This window comes from Cenococcum geophilum (assembly GCF_001692895.1).
Source record: "Cenococcum geophilum 1.58 unplaced genomic scaffold K441scaffold_49, whole genome shotgun sequence".
In the NCBI taxonomy this organism is placed as follows: domain Eukaryota; kingdom Fungi; phylum Ascomycota; class Dothideomycetes; order Gloniales; family Gloniaceae; genus Cenococcum; species Cenococcum geophilum.
This window is the reverse complement of record NW_027137607.1, coordinates 712,398-730,549: the sequence shown is the minus strand read 5'-3', so window position 1 is coordinate 730,549 and position 18,152 is coordinate 712,398. Positions and strand designations below refer to the sequence as shown.

Sequence of the window (18,152 nt, the reverse complement as noted above, 5' to 3'; positions counted from 1 at the left end):
ACGTTTAGCAGCTACTATTCCGCGTCTCGTAATATAATATCTTTAGGATTAGAAGCTTTCCTTACTACTAATTATGCACTTAATTAAACACCTAATAAATAGCTAAAATAAAAGACTCTATATAAAATTGCCTATAGTAAGCCGCTATTACTTACCTATATATATATATAGTTATAAGACCTATATACTAGATAAATAAATTAAAAAGGGTAATAAACTGGCTCCTTATATACTAATTAGATACCTAGCCGGCTATAATTTAATTAATATCTACTATATTTAGATTTTAAGTCTCTATAAAATCATTTAAACTAAAGATATTATATTTAATAAAAATTCGGTCTATAACCCTAAGGCGATCGCCCGTAGAGCATGCGGTCACTTACTAGTTTACTACCGTAATACTGCCTAGTAGCCCAGATTACAACCTATAATTTTCCTTACCTCCTCTTAACAGAGTAGTAACCGTTAGAGAGGGCCTAGCAACTAGGGCTTAGGTATAAAAGATACCTAAAGTATAAATATATATATCCTACTTGCCTTTAATATTAGTTAGTTAGAATAGATAAATCCCTCTTACGCCTTTAATAGGCCCTTAGGGAGGGGGGAGGTATAGCGTATATAGTAATATTTAATAAGAGATAGCATATAGGGGATGGTTAAGATATAGGAAACAATAATAATAAGATATAGTAATTATTAGCGACTTAGTTAACCAAGGCACAAGCACGGTAAGAGGGACGCGCAAGCCTATATAATTGGATTGTCTATAAACGAGGATCTAAAGCTAAGGAAAAGGAAAGGAAAAGACAAGTAGTAACGCGAGAAGTTATATACAATCCCCTAGTTACGTAAGAGTTACGTAAGCTCTGCGTCTACTATAACGTCTACTATAACTGCTGCTTTCTACTAGTGCTATAATATTACCCCCCCCTTCTGTAAAAGCCTGCCCTTAGGCTTTATATATCCGTATTATACCTATAGGGTATTTTTATCTTTATACTCTTCTAGTAGCTTATTATCTTTATTATACTAGTATTCTATCCATTTATCTAGGTACTTTAGCGATTTAGGTTTATTAGGGTAATAGTTATAGAACTCCTAAAGCTTATAGGGACTACCTATAAAGTTCTATATAGGGTACTAGATAGGGTCTAGATTTTATCCTTTCTAACTTACACGGTACTTTAGCGTTCCCCTTATAAGCCTATAGGCTAATATCTATTTAATTTTCTACTTATTTTTGCCGTTAACTTAAATTAGTAGCAGGGGTAGGTTTACTTGTCCTAGCAGAGGGTCCGTAGTGGCCTTTTATAGCTTATCTAGTAAAAAAATAGGATGGACTTTAACTAAGTCTAGGAGCTTAACCTTATATAAGTTTCCTACTTTACTAAGGATCTTATACAGTCCTTCTATTTAGTAGTTAAGCTTACGGCTAGGCCATTCTATCTTTTAGTTCTTTATTATAACCTAGACTCTATTACCTATAGTAAAATTAGGCTCTCGCCTATGCTTATTTACCTATTATTCTATTAATTTTTAAGCCTTTATTAGATTTGTACGGGCTACTATCTAGGCTTCTTCTAAGCGCTTAGTATACTACTAGGCTTCCTTATAAGACAATTTCTCGCGTATAGTCTAGGGCCCTTTTAGTCTTTCCTAATTAAAGCTTATATAGGGTAAATAGCCCATTTTTAGTTAAATAGGAGCGAATCCTGTAGAGTCGTAAGGTAGGGTTACTTAGGCGTAGTTTATTAGGGGTAATAATTTAGCCTAGTTATCTTAGAAGTAGTTAATAATGGGCTAGAGTCTCTAGTCTAAATATTAATTTATAATCTCCGTCTAGCCATCTATTTAGGGGTAGTAGGCTATAGAAAGCTTTAGCTTAATACCTAAGATCCGGGTAAACTCACCCCAGAAAGTTAATATAAACTATAGTCTATAATTAGATATAATAGTATCTAGTAGTTTATAAATTTGGTAGATATAATAGATATATAGTTAGGCCGCCTCTTTAGCATCAATATTCTTATAATAGGGGATTAAAAACGGGCGCTTACTAAAGTAGTTAACTAAAATTATAACTATATTATATCCGTCGCAGTCTATAGATAGTTTATAGAAGTCTATAGAGATATACTACTATAGGCGTTCTGGTATTGGGAGTGGTTTTAATAGTCCTAGGGTTTTGTCTCGTAGAATTGTAGACCTATAGTAGCCATTATAGTTTTATATATAACGGTCGATTTCCCTAACTATTCTAGGCTAGTAGTAACGGTTACTAATAATCTTACTAGTTTTGTTTTTTCTAGGGTGGGCTATAGAGACCTATATATATGCTTCGGCAATAAGCTAAGTCTATAAGTTCTATTCCTTTACTACTACTAGCCATTTTTAGTGCTTAAGCAGTCCGTTTTTAAGGGACTATAGACTAGTGTTATTCTTTACCTTTTTACAATACTCTTGTAGAGAAGGGGCCGTATATTACAGAGTAAGTATAAGCGACAATAATATATAGCAAGGTAGATATTATTAAGCTATATACATAAACTATATAAGGAGGTTAAGACGTTACGTAAGGAAAGAAGGTAGGAAAACGGGAAGACAGGGTATATATTATAGACTTGGTTACTTAGTTAATATATATATAAAGCAGAATAGGATTTAGGTAGTAGTCCTAATAGAACTTAGCAGGATTTAGTAAAACTTAGTAAAACTTAGTAGAACTTAGTAAAATATAGTAGAATACGGCAAATTGCCATTAGATTGCCATAGATTGCTATTAGATTACTATCTTATAGTTAGTCTCTGGTTACTAAGTTAGTGGAAATAGGTAGATATATATAAGGTGTTATAGGAGTATCCTATAATAGTACCCCCCTTTTAAACTCGAGCTTCTGCGAGGTAGGGCTACAGTAGTTCTAGGTAGAGTTTATAAAAGTCTTTTACGGCTTATATAAGTTCTATAGAGTTAACGGGTTCCCATAAGGGCTTAGTAAAGCCGCTTTATTTTATAAGGTATATATATTGCCGTTTTTATTTATTATATTTAATATTATTAATTCTTTTAATAAAGTACTTATTTTTACTATCCACTTTAACTAGTAGGGGAGGCTTCTATATTTATTTTAGTAGGGTATCTAATAAGGAGGTAGTAGGGTAAAGGACTAATATATAGAATATAGGGTGGATTTAAACCGTATTAGGGAACTTTAGTTAGTAGGTATAAGAGGAGACGACCTTCTTAACTTTATAAGGGCTAGCGTTCTTCCAATTAAGTTTCTTAGTAGGTCGTTTTATATTTAGATTTCTTATATCTAGCTAAATAAAGTTACTAATATAGTAGGCTAGTGCTAAGGTTTATTTCTTATTTGCTGTGGCTTTATAGATAAATTAGGCCTATATTATTTTGTTAGTAAGGAACTATTATTAGTCGTTTGCAAAATAAATTAGAATCTTTGGCATATAGATCCCCAATTTTTGCGCCCAACCTAACGTGTAAAACCGTAAGATAACTAACCCATTTCCACGTTAAACGCGCCTTATTATCGATATAACGTCCCTATTATTAGTTAGTAAGTTAAAGCGGACGTTGCCCTGCTATTTGCCCTATCTTAACGTATTTCCTAGTGTTACAGTGCCTCGGATTAACCCTACTTGTCGCGCGGATATAGACTGTCTTCGTGCCCTACACATCTTGCCCCCCGTAGGGCCTTAATATTCCACCTCTTACGACCTGGCAACTGGCTTCGCGTTCTTATTACGTAGATCCGATCGTCCAGCTACGGCGCGCATAGGAGGCTTAATAAAGTTCCAGTGACAGAGCCGCATGTAGGTGGGCCCTGTAGTTGATTTAGAAACCACCCAAAGAATATTTAATATATATAAATTAGTTAAATTAAGCTGAATATTAAGCCTCTCTGCAGCCTTAATTATATGCATAAGATTCGTACCTAATCTACGTGAAATCTACGTGCACTATGTATTAAAAACCACTGTATTTTATATATAAAGTCTACGGATAAGACAGCCCATTTTATATTTAAATCTAGCTCTATATATACTAAAAATCTACCTAATATATATACAAACTTAATCTAAGATGCATTAATTTTAGATGTATATTGTAGAGCGTAGAGACCGTAGGGTTTGTAGGAGGTATTATAATATTAGGAAATGTGTTAAGATAACAGGGCAACGTTGGCTTAAACTTACTAACTAACGATAGGGACGTTATACAATAAGGGGCGTTTAACATGGAAATTAGTTATCTTACGGTTTTACACGTTAGGTTGGGCGTAAAAATCGGGGATCTGTATGCTAAGGATTCTAATTCATTTTGCAAACGACAAATAGTTCCTTTATCTTTTTTATAAATTAATTTACTTCTGTAACTTATAAGGCGTAATAAGCGGGGCGAGGAATATTACTAAAGGGTTTAAAACCTATTTATAAATACTAGCCGTAGTTAGCTAGGAATAGGGAGACATTTATAGTTTCTAAGATAGAATTATTTATAGTAAACTTAGTAAATATAAGCTAGTCTATCTAGCTGTCCTATAGATATAATGTATATATCCAGATATACTGTTCTATTATAGCGTTTATCCGTTTTATTTAACCGTCCGTTTCCGGGTAATATATAGTAGACAGTAGTACTTTAATATAGAGTTGGGTAGTTAGTTCCTATTAAAATATAGAGATAAACTAGCTGCCTCTATTAGAGGTAATTATTTTTAGAGAGTTTATAAAGTTTTTATACGTAATCTAGGAACAGTTAGGCGACGGTAGGCGTTAATATATTAACACATGAAGCATTCGGATAACCTATGTAATTGCAATCCTTGCGCAACTTTGCCATGGTTGACCATCGCCTTCTTCTAGATCTCCATCCCCTCACGTTGCATAGCCCACTTAACCGCCTCTTCCACATTTTGAAGCTCGATGGTAGGTTTATTAGTAGGCGGAAGGCCGAGTGCAGGGTCGTACACGCCAGTGTGCACCAGGATCGACGACCAGTTCGCAGCGTTAGCACCTGTCAACAGGTAAGATGGTGATCGCTCAGATGTTTTTGTCGGCCTTACCGGCTATGTCTGTGTAGGAGTTAGGTAGATAGTACTATAAGAGAAGGGAATGAGATCACTAACCTGACTCGGGATTATCTGATAGAAGAAAAAGCAATGGTGAGCGAGGTACAAGGCATATCAGTCATTAGCTAGCTCACCGCCGACCATGTAGCTGAGCAGGGGCATGAGCATCAGAGATCAGGATGGTGCTTGGACAGGAACTTACACGCTCGTCTCGGGTGCTCCAGGTTCTTTGGGTCCTCCCAGCTCAGTAGCATGGGCTAGCAGCAGCTCTCTTGCGAAGTCGTACGTCTCCGGCGTTGGCTTGCCGAATTGCTTGTACGGGTATGTCTCCCCCGTCATGAGCTACGCATGGTCAGACGCGCGCCACGGTGCCTAAACTAAGATACGCACTTTATGCACCGCTTGGAACGACTCCTTGAAGACGCCCTGCCCGAAGCGATGCCGTGGGAAGTCGTTCCGCCAGAGCAGGTCTGGGTTGCAGAAGACAAGTTCGACCACGGGCGGGTCACCTTTGACACGGTACGGCGCCCCGATAACCCCACCTCGCGCGCGAAGCACGTCGATCATGACCTGGATGTCGAGGCCCCAGTTGCGCGAGTCGCAGAAGACGAAGACGGCGCGGAAGGCCGTATTCGGGAGGTCGAAGGGCTAAGGAAGTTGTAAGTTGGACTCTCAAGTAGAGCACCAGAAACGAACCTTAGCAGCCACGAGCTCTTCAGGCGTCATGCGATGGAACGGGAATACGCTACGTGCTCGGTTAGTGATGTCTGCAATTTGGTGTTGGCGTCATCGTACCTCGGATTCGACGCGTGAACGTCGAGAGCACTATAAGCCTTCTTGAAGCCGTACCTGATGCGGGTTCAGTGACTGTCTTAAGTGTGCGAATGGACGAACTCGCCCTTCCGCCACCTTGCGCACTGCATCGTTGATACCACCCAGGACGAGCACCGGTTCGTCAGCGTACTTGTGCGCAAGCGAGCGGAGTACGGTATGTGACTGGACCATCTGGCTTGGATGCACCTGAAAGACAATTAATATCCACTTCAACTACGAGTGCGAGAATGACGCTCACTGGGATGCCCAGCTCTGCGCTTAACCTCGCAACACGGTCCGCTTCCGTCGAACCACCTCCGTTCGTCATCTGGCATCAGTCTTAGGAAACGCAAATCAAGAGGACGGTACGACCGCACCATGATGTATGGAATCTTGCTGCCGCGCTGCTCAGCATTCGTTCAAGCTTCATATGACTTGTGACTTACATTCCTTGCTTATTCTCGCCGTTCAGTATTGCAAGCGCACGCTTTGCCTCCGGAAGTACGGAGGGTCCGTGGATGAGCACGCCATCCTGTTCGTGGTCAGTGATGTTCGCTGCAACAGCGGAGCTGGTCGCGCACGATGTCGAAGGCAAAGGCCAGTGGTGACCTGTGTCGCTGAGCTACAAGCTAGCGTGAGCGCGACGATGCAAGAGTTGGTTTGCTTGCTTACTGTGTATCAGACGACGACCAATATTGTGGCTTAGTGGTCTCAAAGACATTGTAGTTGTGCGAAGGGACAGCATGTGGTGCTAGGTAGCGTTTCGTCCTGGGAATCGCGCGAGGACGGTGTGACGTCCCGCTTTATATCCGCGTTTTCACGGGAAGTTTCGTAGATACGTATTGCAACGAAAGCCGCTTCGCCCCCAACACCTCACCGCCTTGCTGACAGCCTTTTGTGGTGTATGATAATTTTATTGGGGTTAGGACTAAGGTAATGCATAAATATTGCTGCGTCTGTGGTTCCTAGCAGCTGAGTATTAAATTGCCCATTTTTTTAATCTAGAGGCTATAACTAAACACAAGTCATTAGCAATTAGGTACCCTATAAATACTTTAAATAAAGGAAATAGTATTGCCTATAGGCTTATTATTTTAGTTAATATATATATATATAGTACTATATACAGTACTGTAGTAATAATTTATATATAACTGTAATTATATATATATAGCCTGCCTAAGCTATTAATAATAAATTATATTAAATTTAGTTAATTAATTAGCTATAAAATATTTAAAAGCCTTTATAGGGGAATTAAAAGAGCCTTTTATAGGCTTAACTTTTTTTTTTTTAATTTTATATTAAAATTAACTTATTTATACATATTTATTTGGTTTATGTCACGAATAAGGACTCACCGCCTCAGTCAGGGCCCAAGTGGGCCCGAATGAGGCTAACAAGGTATACCTGGTCCAAGTTGTATATAGAATCGGAAGGATCGGAGGCTCTGCCTCCATTTGGAAAGTCCTGACTTGACATCAGGAAATTGCTGATGCCTACTGACAGGTTCCTGACAGCTCCTGTCAGGGCTGCCAGGAGCTCCAGGAGACACTCACACTCGGTTTCACACTTCGCTTTCCTCGAACCTCGACACCTTTCGCGCTCTGGTCTTATCCGCGTTCACCTCCCCGCAAGCACGCCAACCCGTAAGCCACCATGGCCGACGATGCTGCGCGTTCCCAACACTCTGAGGTCGACAACGCAAACAATGCACCGATCGTGACACCATCGAGCGTGGACGACAGCCATCTGCTGACTGGCAAGAAGTTATCCGTCGCATTCGCAGCAATGCTACTGGCCCTGTTGCGTACGTTCACTAAACCTGATCTTCGAGCGCGCGACTGAACAATGCAGTAATCGCGCTGGACCAGACTATTCTATCAACTGCTCTGCCGCGCATCGCGTCAGACTTCAACGCGGTGAGTTATGCAGGACAGGCTGACGTTCGTGGACTTACAACGCTCGATAGTTCTCCCAACAAGGCTGGGTCGCCGCCTCGTTCGTCCTCACGCAGACTGCCTTCATCCTCTTCTTCTCCCAAGTCCTTCGCGTCTACCCAGCCAAATATGTGCTCATAGCGTCTGTGGTGATTTTTGAGGTTGGATCTGCCTTGTGTGGTGCCGCCCAGGATGTCAACACACTCATCGGCGGACGCGCGCTCTCTGGCGTCGGCGCCGCCGGCATTCTCACTGGTATTCTCCAAGTGATGGCTCAGGCCACCCGGTTAGAGGATCGACCCACGCTGTTTAGCCTCTTCGAATTGGTATTCGCGCTGTACGTTGCGGCTTTGGTAAACATGATAGACTGCTGATCGTATTTCAGTGCCTCGATCATTGGGTAAGACATGTCTCTCCGCCCGGTGTGCAACCGAGCTGATGTCATCAGACCTCTCACAGGCGGCGCCCTCACGGACCACGTCACCTGGAGGTGGTGCTTCTACATCAACTTACCCATCGTGCGTCAGCCACAGTTGCCGTTTGCCCCTTGCTAAATCCCCCCAGGGCGGCGTATCCATTGTAACGATTACATTGCTCGTCGACGCTCCACCACCGCTCGGATCTGAAGGCTATGATCGCTCTTTAAAGACTATGTTGCGGCGCACGGCTGCCTTGGACTGGATTGGCGCTGCGCTCAATCTCGGCGCCGTCACAAGTCTTGTTATAGGCCTCCAGTGGGGCGGAAACGAGAAGGCATGGAACGGCGCAGACGTCATCGTCGTATGTATTCCGAGTGTATCGCACTCGTGAAAGGCCCGCTGATTGACTCGCACCAGTGCCTCGTTCTTGCACCCGTGCTGACTGCTGCATTCGTCTTTTGGGAGCGCTATATGGGAGATCGGGCTATGGTTCCGTTGGCCATCTTCAAGAGGGGCCTCTCCATTTACTCGATCTGCTCCTTCGCGATCTTCAACCGCTTCATCTACCTGATCTTCACCTACGTGCGTTTCGTCCCGGTCGCGCTTGTGGGGCAGCCACTGACGTCCTTCCATAGTATATTCGTGCGTCGTGTTCCAGCTTCACCAACCCCGAACGTCGTCGGCTGACCATAGTATACAGCCATCTACTACCAGGCAGGCCGCCACCATTCTGCGACGAAGAGTGGTGTGGACTTGCTCCCGCTCATGCTGTCCGTCGTCATCTCGATTGTGGTGTCTGGACAACTCGTCGGTATGTGTTATGTTTTCCGTTGGTGCCGGACGACTGATAGACTTTATTGACAAACAGGTCGCTACGGCTGGTACTGGCCGTACTTTGTCGGCGGACCGATGGTTGGCGCCGTCGGCGCTGGACTAATGTACACTGTGACCGCGTCCACCTCGAACGAAGCTGTGATCGGCTACCAGATCCTCGTCGGCGTAAGCACTTTCTCGTATATTTCGTATAGTCCTTCTGATACGAGCCGTATGACAGATCTGTATCGGCACAACTCTGCAGAACATCCTGTTCGCCATGCAGGCTGAGTTCGACAACACACCAAAGCTGATCAGTCAGGCGACCGGTATGGTGAACTTCTGCCAGGTGCGCCCATCACACTTATAGCTCGCGCCCGCTGCTCATAATTTATCCCTATCTTACAGTTCCTCGGTGGCACGATCGGTCTCGCCATTGCCGAAGCCACCTTCTCGTCCGAACTCGTGCGCAATTTGCGCAGGTACGCGCCGGACGCGCCTTTCGCGGCGATACAGCAGTCGCCGCTGTCGATCTACAGCGCGGTCCCAGACGCACTAGTCCCTAACGTCGTACGCGCCTACGTGTGAGTCTGCTCTCGCTCGTCACCGTGGATGATGACTTGACGCGTGCCTGCAGCAAGTCCCTCTCGATCGTCTACATCATTGGCGTCCCAGCGAACGTTCTCTCGCTGGTGTTCGCACTCTTCATCTCGAATATCAACATCAAGAAGAAGCCGGAAACGGAGACAGAAAAGAATGTGCCGCTTCGTGACAACGTGGCTAGCGGAGAGCGGCCAACGACCTCCGACGGGCAGCCGCCCATAGCGGAGAAAGCGCCCTCACGCCGGTCCAGCTAGGAGGGTTGGGCTCCATTCTGTGCAACGTAACGTGTTTCAATGAGCACTATCCCGAAAGAGGGTGGACCACTGGATGTCCTTGTTCGAGCACGGTACGTGGTAAAGCCTCAAGCTAGGTAATCAATGGATCGTGGAGGAGGGGTACAACAATACCGGGGATCTGTGAAATGCGCGGCATTAGCTTTTCAGCGAGTTTATTAGTTTTGATGTGCACCCTAGAAACGAGTCAGGGCTCGCCTTCATCAACCAGCTTCTTTGTCTCTGCGACGAGAACGTCGAACAGCTCGTGTATGTACTCCTCCCGAACCGCTGCGCCACCGGTACAGACGCGGATAGCGAATCTCCCGTCTGTCACAGTGCTAGTGAGATAGAACTTTCTAGAGTTGTGTATGCTATCGAATAGCTTTCCGTACGCTTGTTTATTTCACAGTTCCTCTAACACGGAGGGTCACTAGCGCAAACCGTGCGGCGGTGAAGACCGTAAACAGACCCTGCTTTTGACGTAATAGTTTTCCCAGCTTTTCTGCCAGCGTGATTCCATTCAAGAGATGCCTCAACCCGGAAATACCGTAGCTGCACAGGACGAAACACAGCTTCAGAGAGCGGAATCGTCGGCCGAGGGATATCTGCCAGTCTCGTTAGTCTGTCACACGCGACTTACCACTGAATTCGTTCCGTGAGATATCAGGGCCATGACCCTGACTTTACCCGGGGGGGTTCCTCCCGGCTACAAGACATGCTATTGGCTCCTAACACCAGAACATTCCGTTTCCTACATCGTATATACAGGTAGCCAGATCGGCTAATAGCTTGCTAGTCTAGAGGAATATTTACTACCAATTGTAAATACTCTTATATTTAAATACTGTTTAGTACAAGATATGGAAAGTATATTGTAGAATAGCTATAACCTAAAGGCGTCCTTAGCGGCTCGAAGACCTACACAGACATCCTAAGCATATTAGCAGTTTTTTATAACAGGCGAGCATTCCTATATACTCTAGTCTGGCTATTTATAATTATAGTTATATCTAAATCGTACACATCTATTAGCAGTACGTAACGGTATAATTCTAGTAGTAGTATTATATCTAGAAGAATAAGGAAGATAGTTACCTAAAATACTCTACTCCTATATAGCTGGACCGAGATGTAAAGCCTTATATATTTTGCCCCTTCCCCTATAAAATAAAAGTAATAACCTATACCTTAAGACTTATCCTAATAATTACGGACCCTAGTACCTCCGCTTTAACTTCTTATATTATATACTAGGTACCTTATACTATCGGCCTTAGTAATATTGCTAGGATAGCTAAGGAATAGAAATAGTATATAAATTTGCTAAGCCTTATATAAAGCGCATTATAATAGAAGGAAGAGCCCCCTAGAAAATCTCATCTCTATATATATTAATTAAAGTTTATATAATAAAGCTCTAAAATAAAGCTTTAGGTTAACTAATTGGCTTATTACACTTAAGTTAAAATTTGCGTTAGGGGACTAACGTTCTATATATTATATATTAAGGATTTTTTTAAACTCCCATCTGTCTTCTATATTGCCGTTATTATCTCTCTACCACTTACCCTTGTATATTATAGCGCTCTATAGTATTAATATTTACTTAGCTAGGGATTTCTTTAGCAGCGTAAAGGCGGACCTTAGATATAGTTTAGGAGGTTTACTATAACTACCCCTTAGTATACTGCAAGTACGGGGTATAGGTGTTACGGCACTGGCAGAACTTGGCAGAACTTGGTTGCAGAACTTGGCAGAACTTCGCGGTCATGTGACTAGAAGACCGCATAAAAAGAACCCTACTTCGACCAGCGCTGCTCTTCTTCTCCTTTCCTTTCTCTAGCTTTAGATCCTTGTTTATAGACTACCAATCGTATAGGCTTGCGCGTCCCTCTTGCCGTACTCGTGCCTTAATTAACTAAGTTGCTAATATTATCTAAAGCTTAACTACCCTTTCTTCCTAAGAAGGAACTTAAATATATTTACGGACTATAAACTAGAATAGAACACAGAATTAGACCTAAAGAATATTACTAGAACTAGAAGAATAGAAAAGAATAATAAGACCTATAGAATATGTATAGACCAGAACCCCTATAGAATCCTACTAAAGGTTACCCTAATAACCGTACCATAATGCCAAGAAATATAGCAGTTAGCAAAGTAGCTATAGGACCCTTAAATACCTCCAATAGTAAAACAGTAACTAACTTAAACTCCCAAGTAGAGCTCGCAGCAGCCAATGCCAAAATTAAACGACTTTAAGAGCTGCTTAAAGCTAGAGAACCCCCTACGTCTAGTAAGGAATTATTAAACACCTAGAGACTTACTACGGTCCTTAAGGCTCTAGCCCAACATATAGTATTAGTATTATTGCGGTCCGTAAAGGTCGCGGACCCCCTATTACTTATAAACGGAACCAACCCTATATTTAATAATTAGAAGCTTTAATTATAGGATAAGCTTAAAGTTAATACGGACTACTTCCCTACCACTTAGGCTAAAATAGCCTACGTCTTCGGCTGTACCGGCGGGGATATATAGACGCACTTACGTCCGCAGTACGCACAGGACTTAGCAGAGCCCTTCCTCTCTAAAGAAGAAATAATTGTCTACCTGTCTTCTATTTATAAGGACCCCTTTAAAGTATAGAACGCCTAACTTAATTATAAAAGCCTAAATATAAAAACAACAGAGACCTTCTTAGCCTTTTAGACCCGCTTTTTGTACCTAGCCGGCTAGGCTTAAATTCCCTAGGAAGATCTAATGCTAGACCTATTTAACAAGCTTACCCTAGACCTGCAGCGAGCTATACTACTAGTTTTTACTACTATATAGACGCTAAAGGAACTTATAGACTAGTGCTTAGCTATTAACTAAGGCCTCCGCCGAATTAAGGCACGCGCCAAATAGTATAAAGCCAGAAACCCTTTAAATTAGACAACAAGCAATATAAAAACAGCCCGCAATGCCCTAACATAATCGGCAACCCCTATAGTACCACCCGTATAGCCTACCGCCAATTTAGCAGCTAGCTATATAGCTAGCCCTACCATAGGTCCGATAAATGCTCGGCCTATATATAGTAACCCCTATATACAGGCCCTTAGTAATTAAGGAGCTTGCTTCTCTTACGGATAGAAAGGTTACTATATAAAGAATTACCTAATAAACATAAAAGTAGACGAGGTTCTATTAATCTAGGAGGATAGCACAGAGTCGGAAAAAGAGGAACCCTAGAGAAAGACTCCTCTTTAGGGTTAAAAGGGATTAACATATTAGATGTTAATCTGGGTTAGCTAGTTAGTAGAAGAAGCTACACTATCCCTTATACTTTATTCCGTAATAAATACTAAGTTTTAACCTCTACTTTAGCTAACTTTAGAGTAAATGCCTTCGCCTTAATAGATACCCAGTATACCGTAAAGCTGGCTAACTTTCTAAATATACCTATTAAAGAACTACCCAAACCAATTTCTATCCGCGGGTATAATAGGCAGATAGGACCACCTATTACAACTATCTTATGAATTTACCTCCGTATTAACGGATAAAGGCAGTATAACGCCCCCTTCCTTATTATAGACCTAGGTAGCTATAATATAATCTTAGGGCAAAAATAGCTAGCCTATTTAGGCTTATAGCTCAATATACGGAGTAAACGGCTTACCTAGCCCAAAACCCTACCCCCAACCCCTTCCTTTATAAAAGAAATCAGCATTATAATAGAAAACCTTATACGGCCCTAGATTAATACTATTTACTAGGCTAATACTATACGTAGGGACTAGGCCTTTAAGAAAGATATATAGCTTAATTCGTAACGGATTTATATACTATATCGCCCCCAGACTACCTATATTACGCCACCCGCATTAAAGACTTAGGAAGTTAGTAGTGACCTAAAAAAGCCCTCTATAGAGAGCTTAGGCCCTATATAGCTACAAAGAACAGCAAGGGATATTAGACGTTACACTAAACTAATAGATTAGAGAAATAACTTATAGAAGATAAAATAGGAGCTAAGAAAGATTATAAACCCTAAACCATAAAATACAGTTTAGAAAACGGCTATAAGGAAACCAGCGGACCTCCCACTAGTTAATATCTACTGCATTAGTGCCGTAGGATTCTACTAGAACTTAGTTTAGCCTAATACCATTACCTTTATAACAAGCTTATACAAAATTAATTAAATAATTAAGAAAAAGGGAAATAAGCTTAGCGGATAAGAAAGCGAGCTTATAAATAAGGAACTAGTAGAATAAAAGCTACCCTATTAACACCAGAAATTTAAGGATGTATTCTCTAAAGCAGCGTCTAATATACTTCTACCTCACTAACCATATAACTATAAAATTAAGATTAAGCAGGGCAAAGAAAATACCCTTAGCTTTAGCCCCCTCTATAAGCAGTTTATTACTAAATTATAGGCTATAAAATAGTATCTTATTAATAACCTAAATAAGGGCTTTATTAAGCCTAGCTAAGCCCCTTTCGCCTCGCCTATTCTCTTTATTAAAAAGCCAAATAGAGGACTCCGCTTCTGTATTAACTACTATAAGCTAAATAATATAACCCGCAAGGATCGCTATCCGCTACCCCTACTTAATAAGACTCTAGCCTAAATAAGTAGAGCTAAGGTCTTTATAAAGCTTAATATCCGCCAGGCCTTCTACCGAATTAGGATAGACCCTAGGTCTAAAGATCTTACTATATTTTGGACCCGTTACGGAACGTATAAATATAAAGTACTTCCTTTTAGACTAACTAATAGACTAGCTACGTACCAGCGGTATATAAACGATATACTCTTTAACTACCTTAACAATTTCTGTACGGCCTATTTAGATAATATTATAATCTACTCTAAGAACGAGCTAAAATATAAGGAGCACGTCTATAAAGTCCTACAACGGCTCCACAAAGCTAGCCTCTAGATTAACATTAAGAAGTTAAAGTTTAGTATTAAGCGTATAAAGTACCTAAGTTTTATTATTAGTATAGACGGAATTAAAACTAACCTAAAGAAAACGGCCGTAATTAACTAGTGGGCACCCCTACGGACTGTAAAGGGGGTATAATCCTTTTTAGGGTTTTATAACTTCTACTAACGCTTTATTAAGAACTATAGTAGGATTACCTAGCCTCTTAACCATCTTACTAGAAAAGACTAGCCCTTCCACTTTAACGCTATATATAGGCAGGCCTTTAATAAGCTTAAGAAACGGCTAGTATCGGCTCCCCTATTTGCCTATTTTAACCTAAAACGGCCCTTAATACTAGAAACTAATGCCTTAAACGGCGTAATAGCTAGTGTTTTTTCCCAGAAGTAACTAGATAGAGAGTGGTACCCTATTACATACTATTTAAAGACTATAATAGATGCTAAGCTAAATTACCACATCTATAATAAAGAAATGCTGGCTATTATCTCTAGCTTTTAGCACTAGCGGATATAGCTAGAGGGGACCCCTAAGCTAATTAAGGTAGTTTTAGATTATAAGGCCCTAGAATACTTTATAATAACTAAGGCCCTTACGGCCCGGCAGGCACGCTAGGCGGATACCCTATCTTAGTTTAACTTCTTAATTATATATAGACCAGGCGCTATAAACCGTGCGAACACTCTTATAAGGCGTAAGTAAAACCTAGATAACCAGATAGCTGTAAAGATCTTACTATAGACCTAGACGCTACTATAACCAAAATACCTTAACCCCTAGATACGGGCAGAACTAAATATAAACTCCTTAGGCGCCAAGATATATCCTATTAACTCCTCTAAACTTAACCTTATTAATAAACTACTACAGGCCAACCAAATAACCCCCTCTCTACAGGAATACCGTAAAAAGGCAAAGAATGTTACTAGCCTATAGTCCCTTAAAAACGGACTACTTAAGCACTAGAAACGGCTAGTAGTAGCTAAGGAACAGAATTTACGGACCCGGCTTATTACCAAAGCTTATACCTAGGTCTCTACGGCCTACCCTAGAAAAAATAAGACCTATAAAATTATTGGTAACCGCTACTACTGGCCCAGAATAATTATAGATATTAACCGTTATATACGGAACTGCGATAGCTGCCGTAGATCTATAATTCCACAAGATAAGACCCTAGGACTATTAAAACCTCTCCCAATACCCAACCGCCCCTAGCAGCATATCTCTATAGACTTCTATAAGCTACTAACAGACCGCGACGGATATAATATGGTTATAATTCTAGTTAACCGCTTTAGCAAGCGCCCGTTCTTAATTCCCTGTTATAAAAATATTAATGCTAAGGAGGCGGCCCAACTATATATCTATTATGTCTACCGCATTTACGGACTACTAGATACTATTATATCCAATTACGGCCTATAATTTATATTGGCCTTCTAGAACGAGTTTACCCGGATCCTAGGTATTAGGCTAAAGCTCTCTACAGCATACTACCCCCAGACAGACGGCTAGATAGAGATTATAAATTAATATTTAGATTAGAGACTCCGGCCTTTTATTAACTACTTCTAGGACAACTAGGGCAAACTACTACCCCTAATAGACTACGCCCAGGCGACCCTACCCTATAACTCTATGGGATTTGCACCTATCTAACTAGAAATAGGGTATTTACCCTAAATAAGCTTTAACTGGGATAGACTAGAAGGACCACGGACCGTACGCAAGAAACTGTCTTATAAGGAAGCCCAGTAGTACGCCAAGTGCTTAGAGGAAGCCTAGATAGTAGCTCGTACAAATCTAGAAAAGGCCTAAAAATCAATAGAATAGCAGGTAAATAAGCATAGGCGCGAACCCAACTTTACTATAGGTGATATGGTCTAGGTTATAATAAAGAACTAAAAGACGGAACGGCCTAGCTATAAGCTAGACTATTAGATGGCGGGACCGTATAAGGTCCTTAAGAAGATAGGTAACTTATATAAAGTAAAGCTCCCGGATTTAATTAAGGTTTACCCCATTTTCTTACTAAATAAGCTATAAAAAGCTACAAACGACCTATTGCCTAGATAAAAGAACAAACCTCCCCTACCGATTTAAGTCAATGGCGACAATAAATGGGAAATTAAAGAAGTACTGGCCTATAAACTAGTAAGGAAAACGCTAAAGTACCGCGTTAGTTGGAAAGGCTATAACTTAGATCCTACCTAGTACCCTATATAGAACTTTATTAGCAGTCCCTATAAGCTTTAAAAATTCTATAACCGCTACCCTAATAAACTAGGACCCCCAAAATACCTAGATAAGTGGATGGAGTGCTAATATAGTAAAGATAATAAGCTACCGGAAGAACATAAAGATAAGAACGCCCTATAAGCATAATACAGACTACAAAGCCTAAGGGCAGGCTTTTGCGGAGGGGGGGGTAATGTTACGGCACTAGCAGAACTTAGCAGAACTTAGTTGGCAGAACTTAGCAGAACTTAGTTAGCAGAACTTGGCAGAACTTCGCGGTCACGTGACTAGAAGACCGCATAAAAAGAACCATACTTCGACTAGCGCTGCTCTTCTTCTCCTTTCCTTTCTCTAGCTTTAGATCCTCGTTTATAGACTACTAATCGTACAGGCTTGCGCGTCCCTCTTACCGTGCTCGTGCCTCGATTGACTAAGTCGCTAACAATAGGCCGTCTTATTTATCGTCCTATTTCTTCTTAAGTCTATTTATATTTATATTTTTTAAGCTAACTATAACTATATCGCCTTTATAGAATAACGCGTTCTTATCCTTATAGGTATTAGTATTATCTTTATAGCGTTACTATAAAATCCGGGCTAGGGCCTTAAGCTATATTAATATCCGCTTAAAGCGGTTAGCTATAAAGTCTATGTGGAAGAACCCCTTCTTTACTTATACTAATAGTATTAGTAGGTAAGGGCTAGCAGGCTTAATTCCGAGGTAAGGGTTAAAGCTATAGCATCAGGAAAATATTCGCAGGATAAGATTCAAGTTGACTTTGGTTTTCGCGTTTCGCGTAATTGACATGCAATTTGACCAACTTGACACGCAATTAACCAACTTAACACGCAATTGACTAACTTAAACATGCCAATTTGACTAACTTAAATACGCAGTTAAACCCTACTTGAACAACTTTAAAAGCTAACTATATTATTTCCTATAACAACGCAGTTAACCTACTTAGCAACTTTTAAAAGCCTAACCTGCCATATTTCTTAACATGCAGTT

General features: G+C 41.1%; 3 protein-coding genes across 3 annotated transcripts; 1 reads left to right on the top strand and 2 right to left on the bottom strand.

Moving 5' to 3' along the window:
- Nucleotides 1-4,563: 4,563 nt before the first annotated feature.
- On the bottom strand, nt 4,564-6,725 carry K441DRAFT_666591 (HAD-superfamily hydrolase). The gene is made up of 14 exons (XM_067649679.1): nt 6,576-6,725; nt 6,485-6,525; nt 6,350-6,435; nt 6,281-6,299; nt 6,163-6,231; nt 5,989-6,110; nt 5,886-5,939; nt 5,787-5,835; nt 5,481-5,738; nt 5,293-5,432; nt 5,225-5,238; nt 5,148-5,162; nt 5,085-5,093; nt 4,564-5,035 (listed from the first exon to the last, which is right to left on the bottom strand). Exons 1-14 carry the CDS (start codon nt 6,622-6,624, stop codon nt 4,881-4,883), a joined length of 1,080 nt encoding a protein of 359 aa, XP_067499663.1. The 5' UTR covers nt 6,625-6,725; the 3' UTR covers nt 4,564-4,880.
- Nucleotides 6,726-7,382: 657 nt separating this feature from the next.
- On the top strand, nt 7,383-9,932 carry K441DRAFT_618362 (MFS general substrate transporter; the record flags this gene model as incomplete). The annotated part of the gene is made up of 13 exons (XM_067645831.1): nt 7,383-7,713; nt 7,761-7,825; nt 7,876-8,180; nt 8,229-8,243; nt 8,292-8,361; nt 8,408-8,623; nt 8,680-8,844; nt 8,898-8,904; nt 8,963-9,073; nt 9,131-9,261; nt 9,317-9,424; nt 9,484-9,659; nt 9,713-9,932. Exons 1-13 carry the CDS (start codon nt 7,563-7,565, stop codon nt 9,930-9,932), a joined length of 1,740 nt encoding a protein of 579 aa, XP_067499662.1. The 5' UTR covers nt 7,383-7,562.
- A 226-nt stretch (nt 9,933-10,158) lies between these two features.
- K441DRAFT_699332 (uncharacterized protein) lies at nt 10,159-10,916 on the bottom strand (the record flags this gene model as incomplete). Its single annotated transcript, XM_067653146.1, has 3 exons — nt 10,594-10,916; nt 10,395-10,558; nt 10,159-10,309 (listed from the first exon to the last, which is right to left on the bottom strand). Exons 1-3 carry the CDS (start codon nt 10,624-10,626, stop codon nt 10,159-10,161), a joined length of 348 nt encoding a protein of 115 aa, XP_067499661.1. The 5' UTR covers nt 10,627-10,916.
- Nucleotides 10,917-18,152: the final 7,236 nt, after the last annotated feature.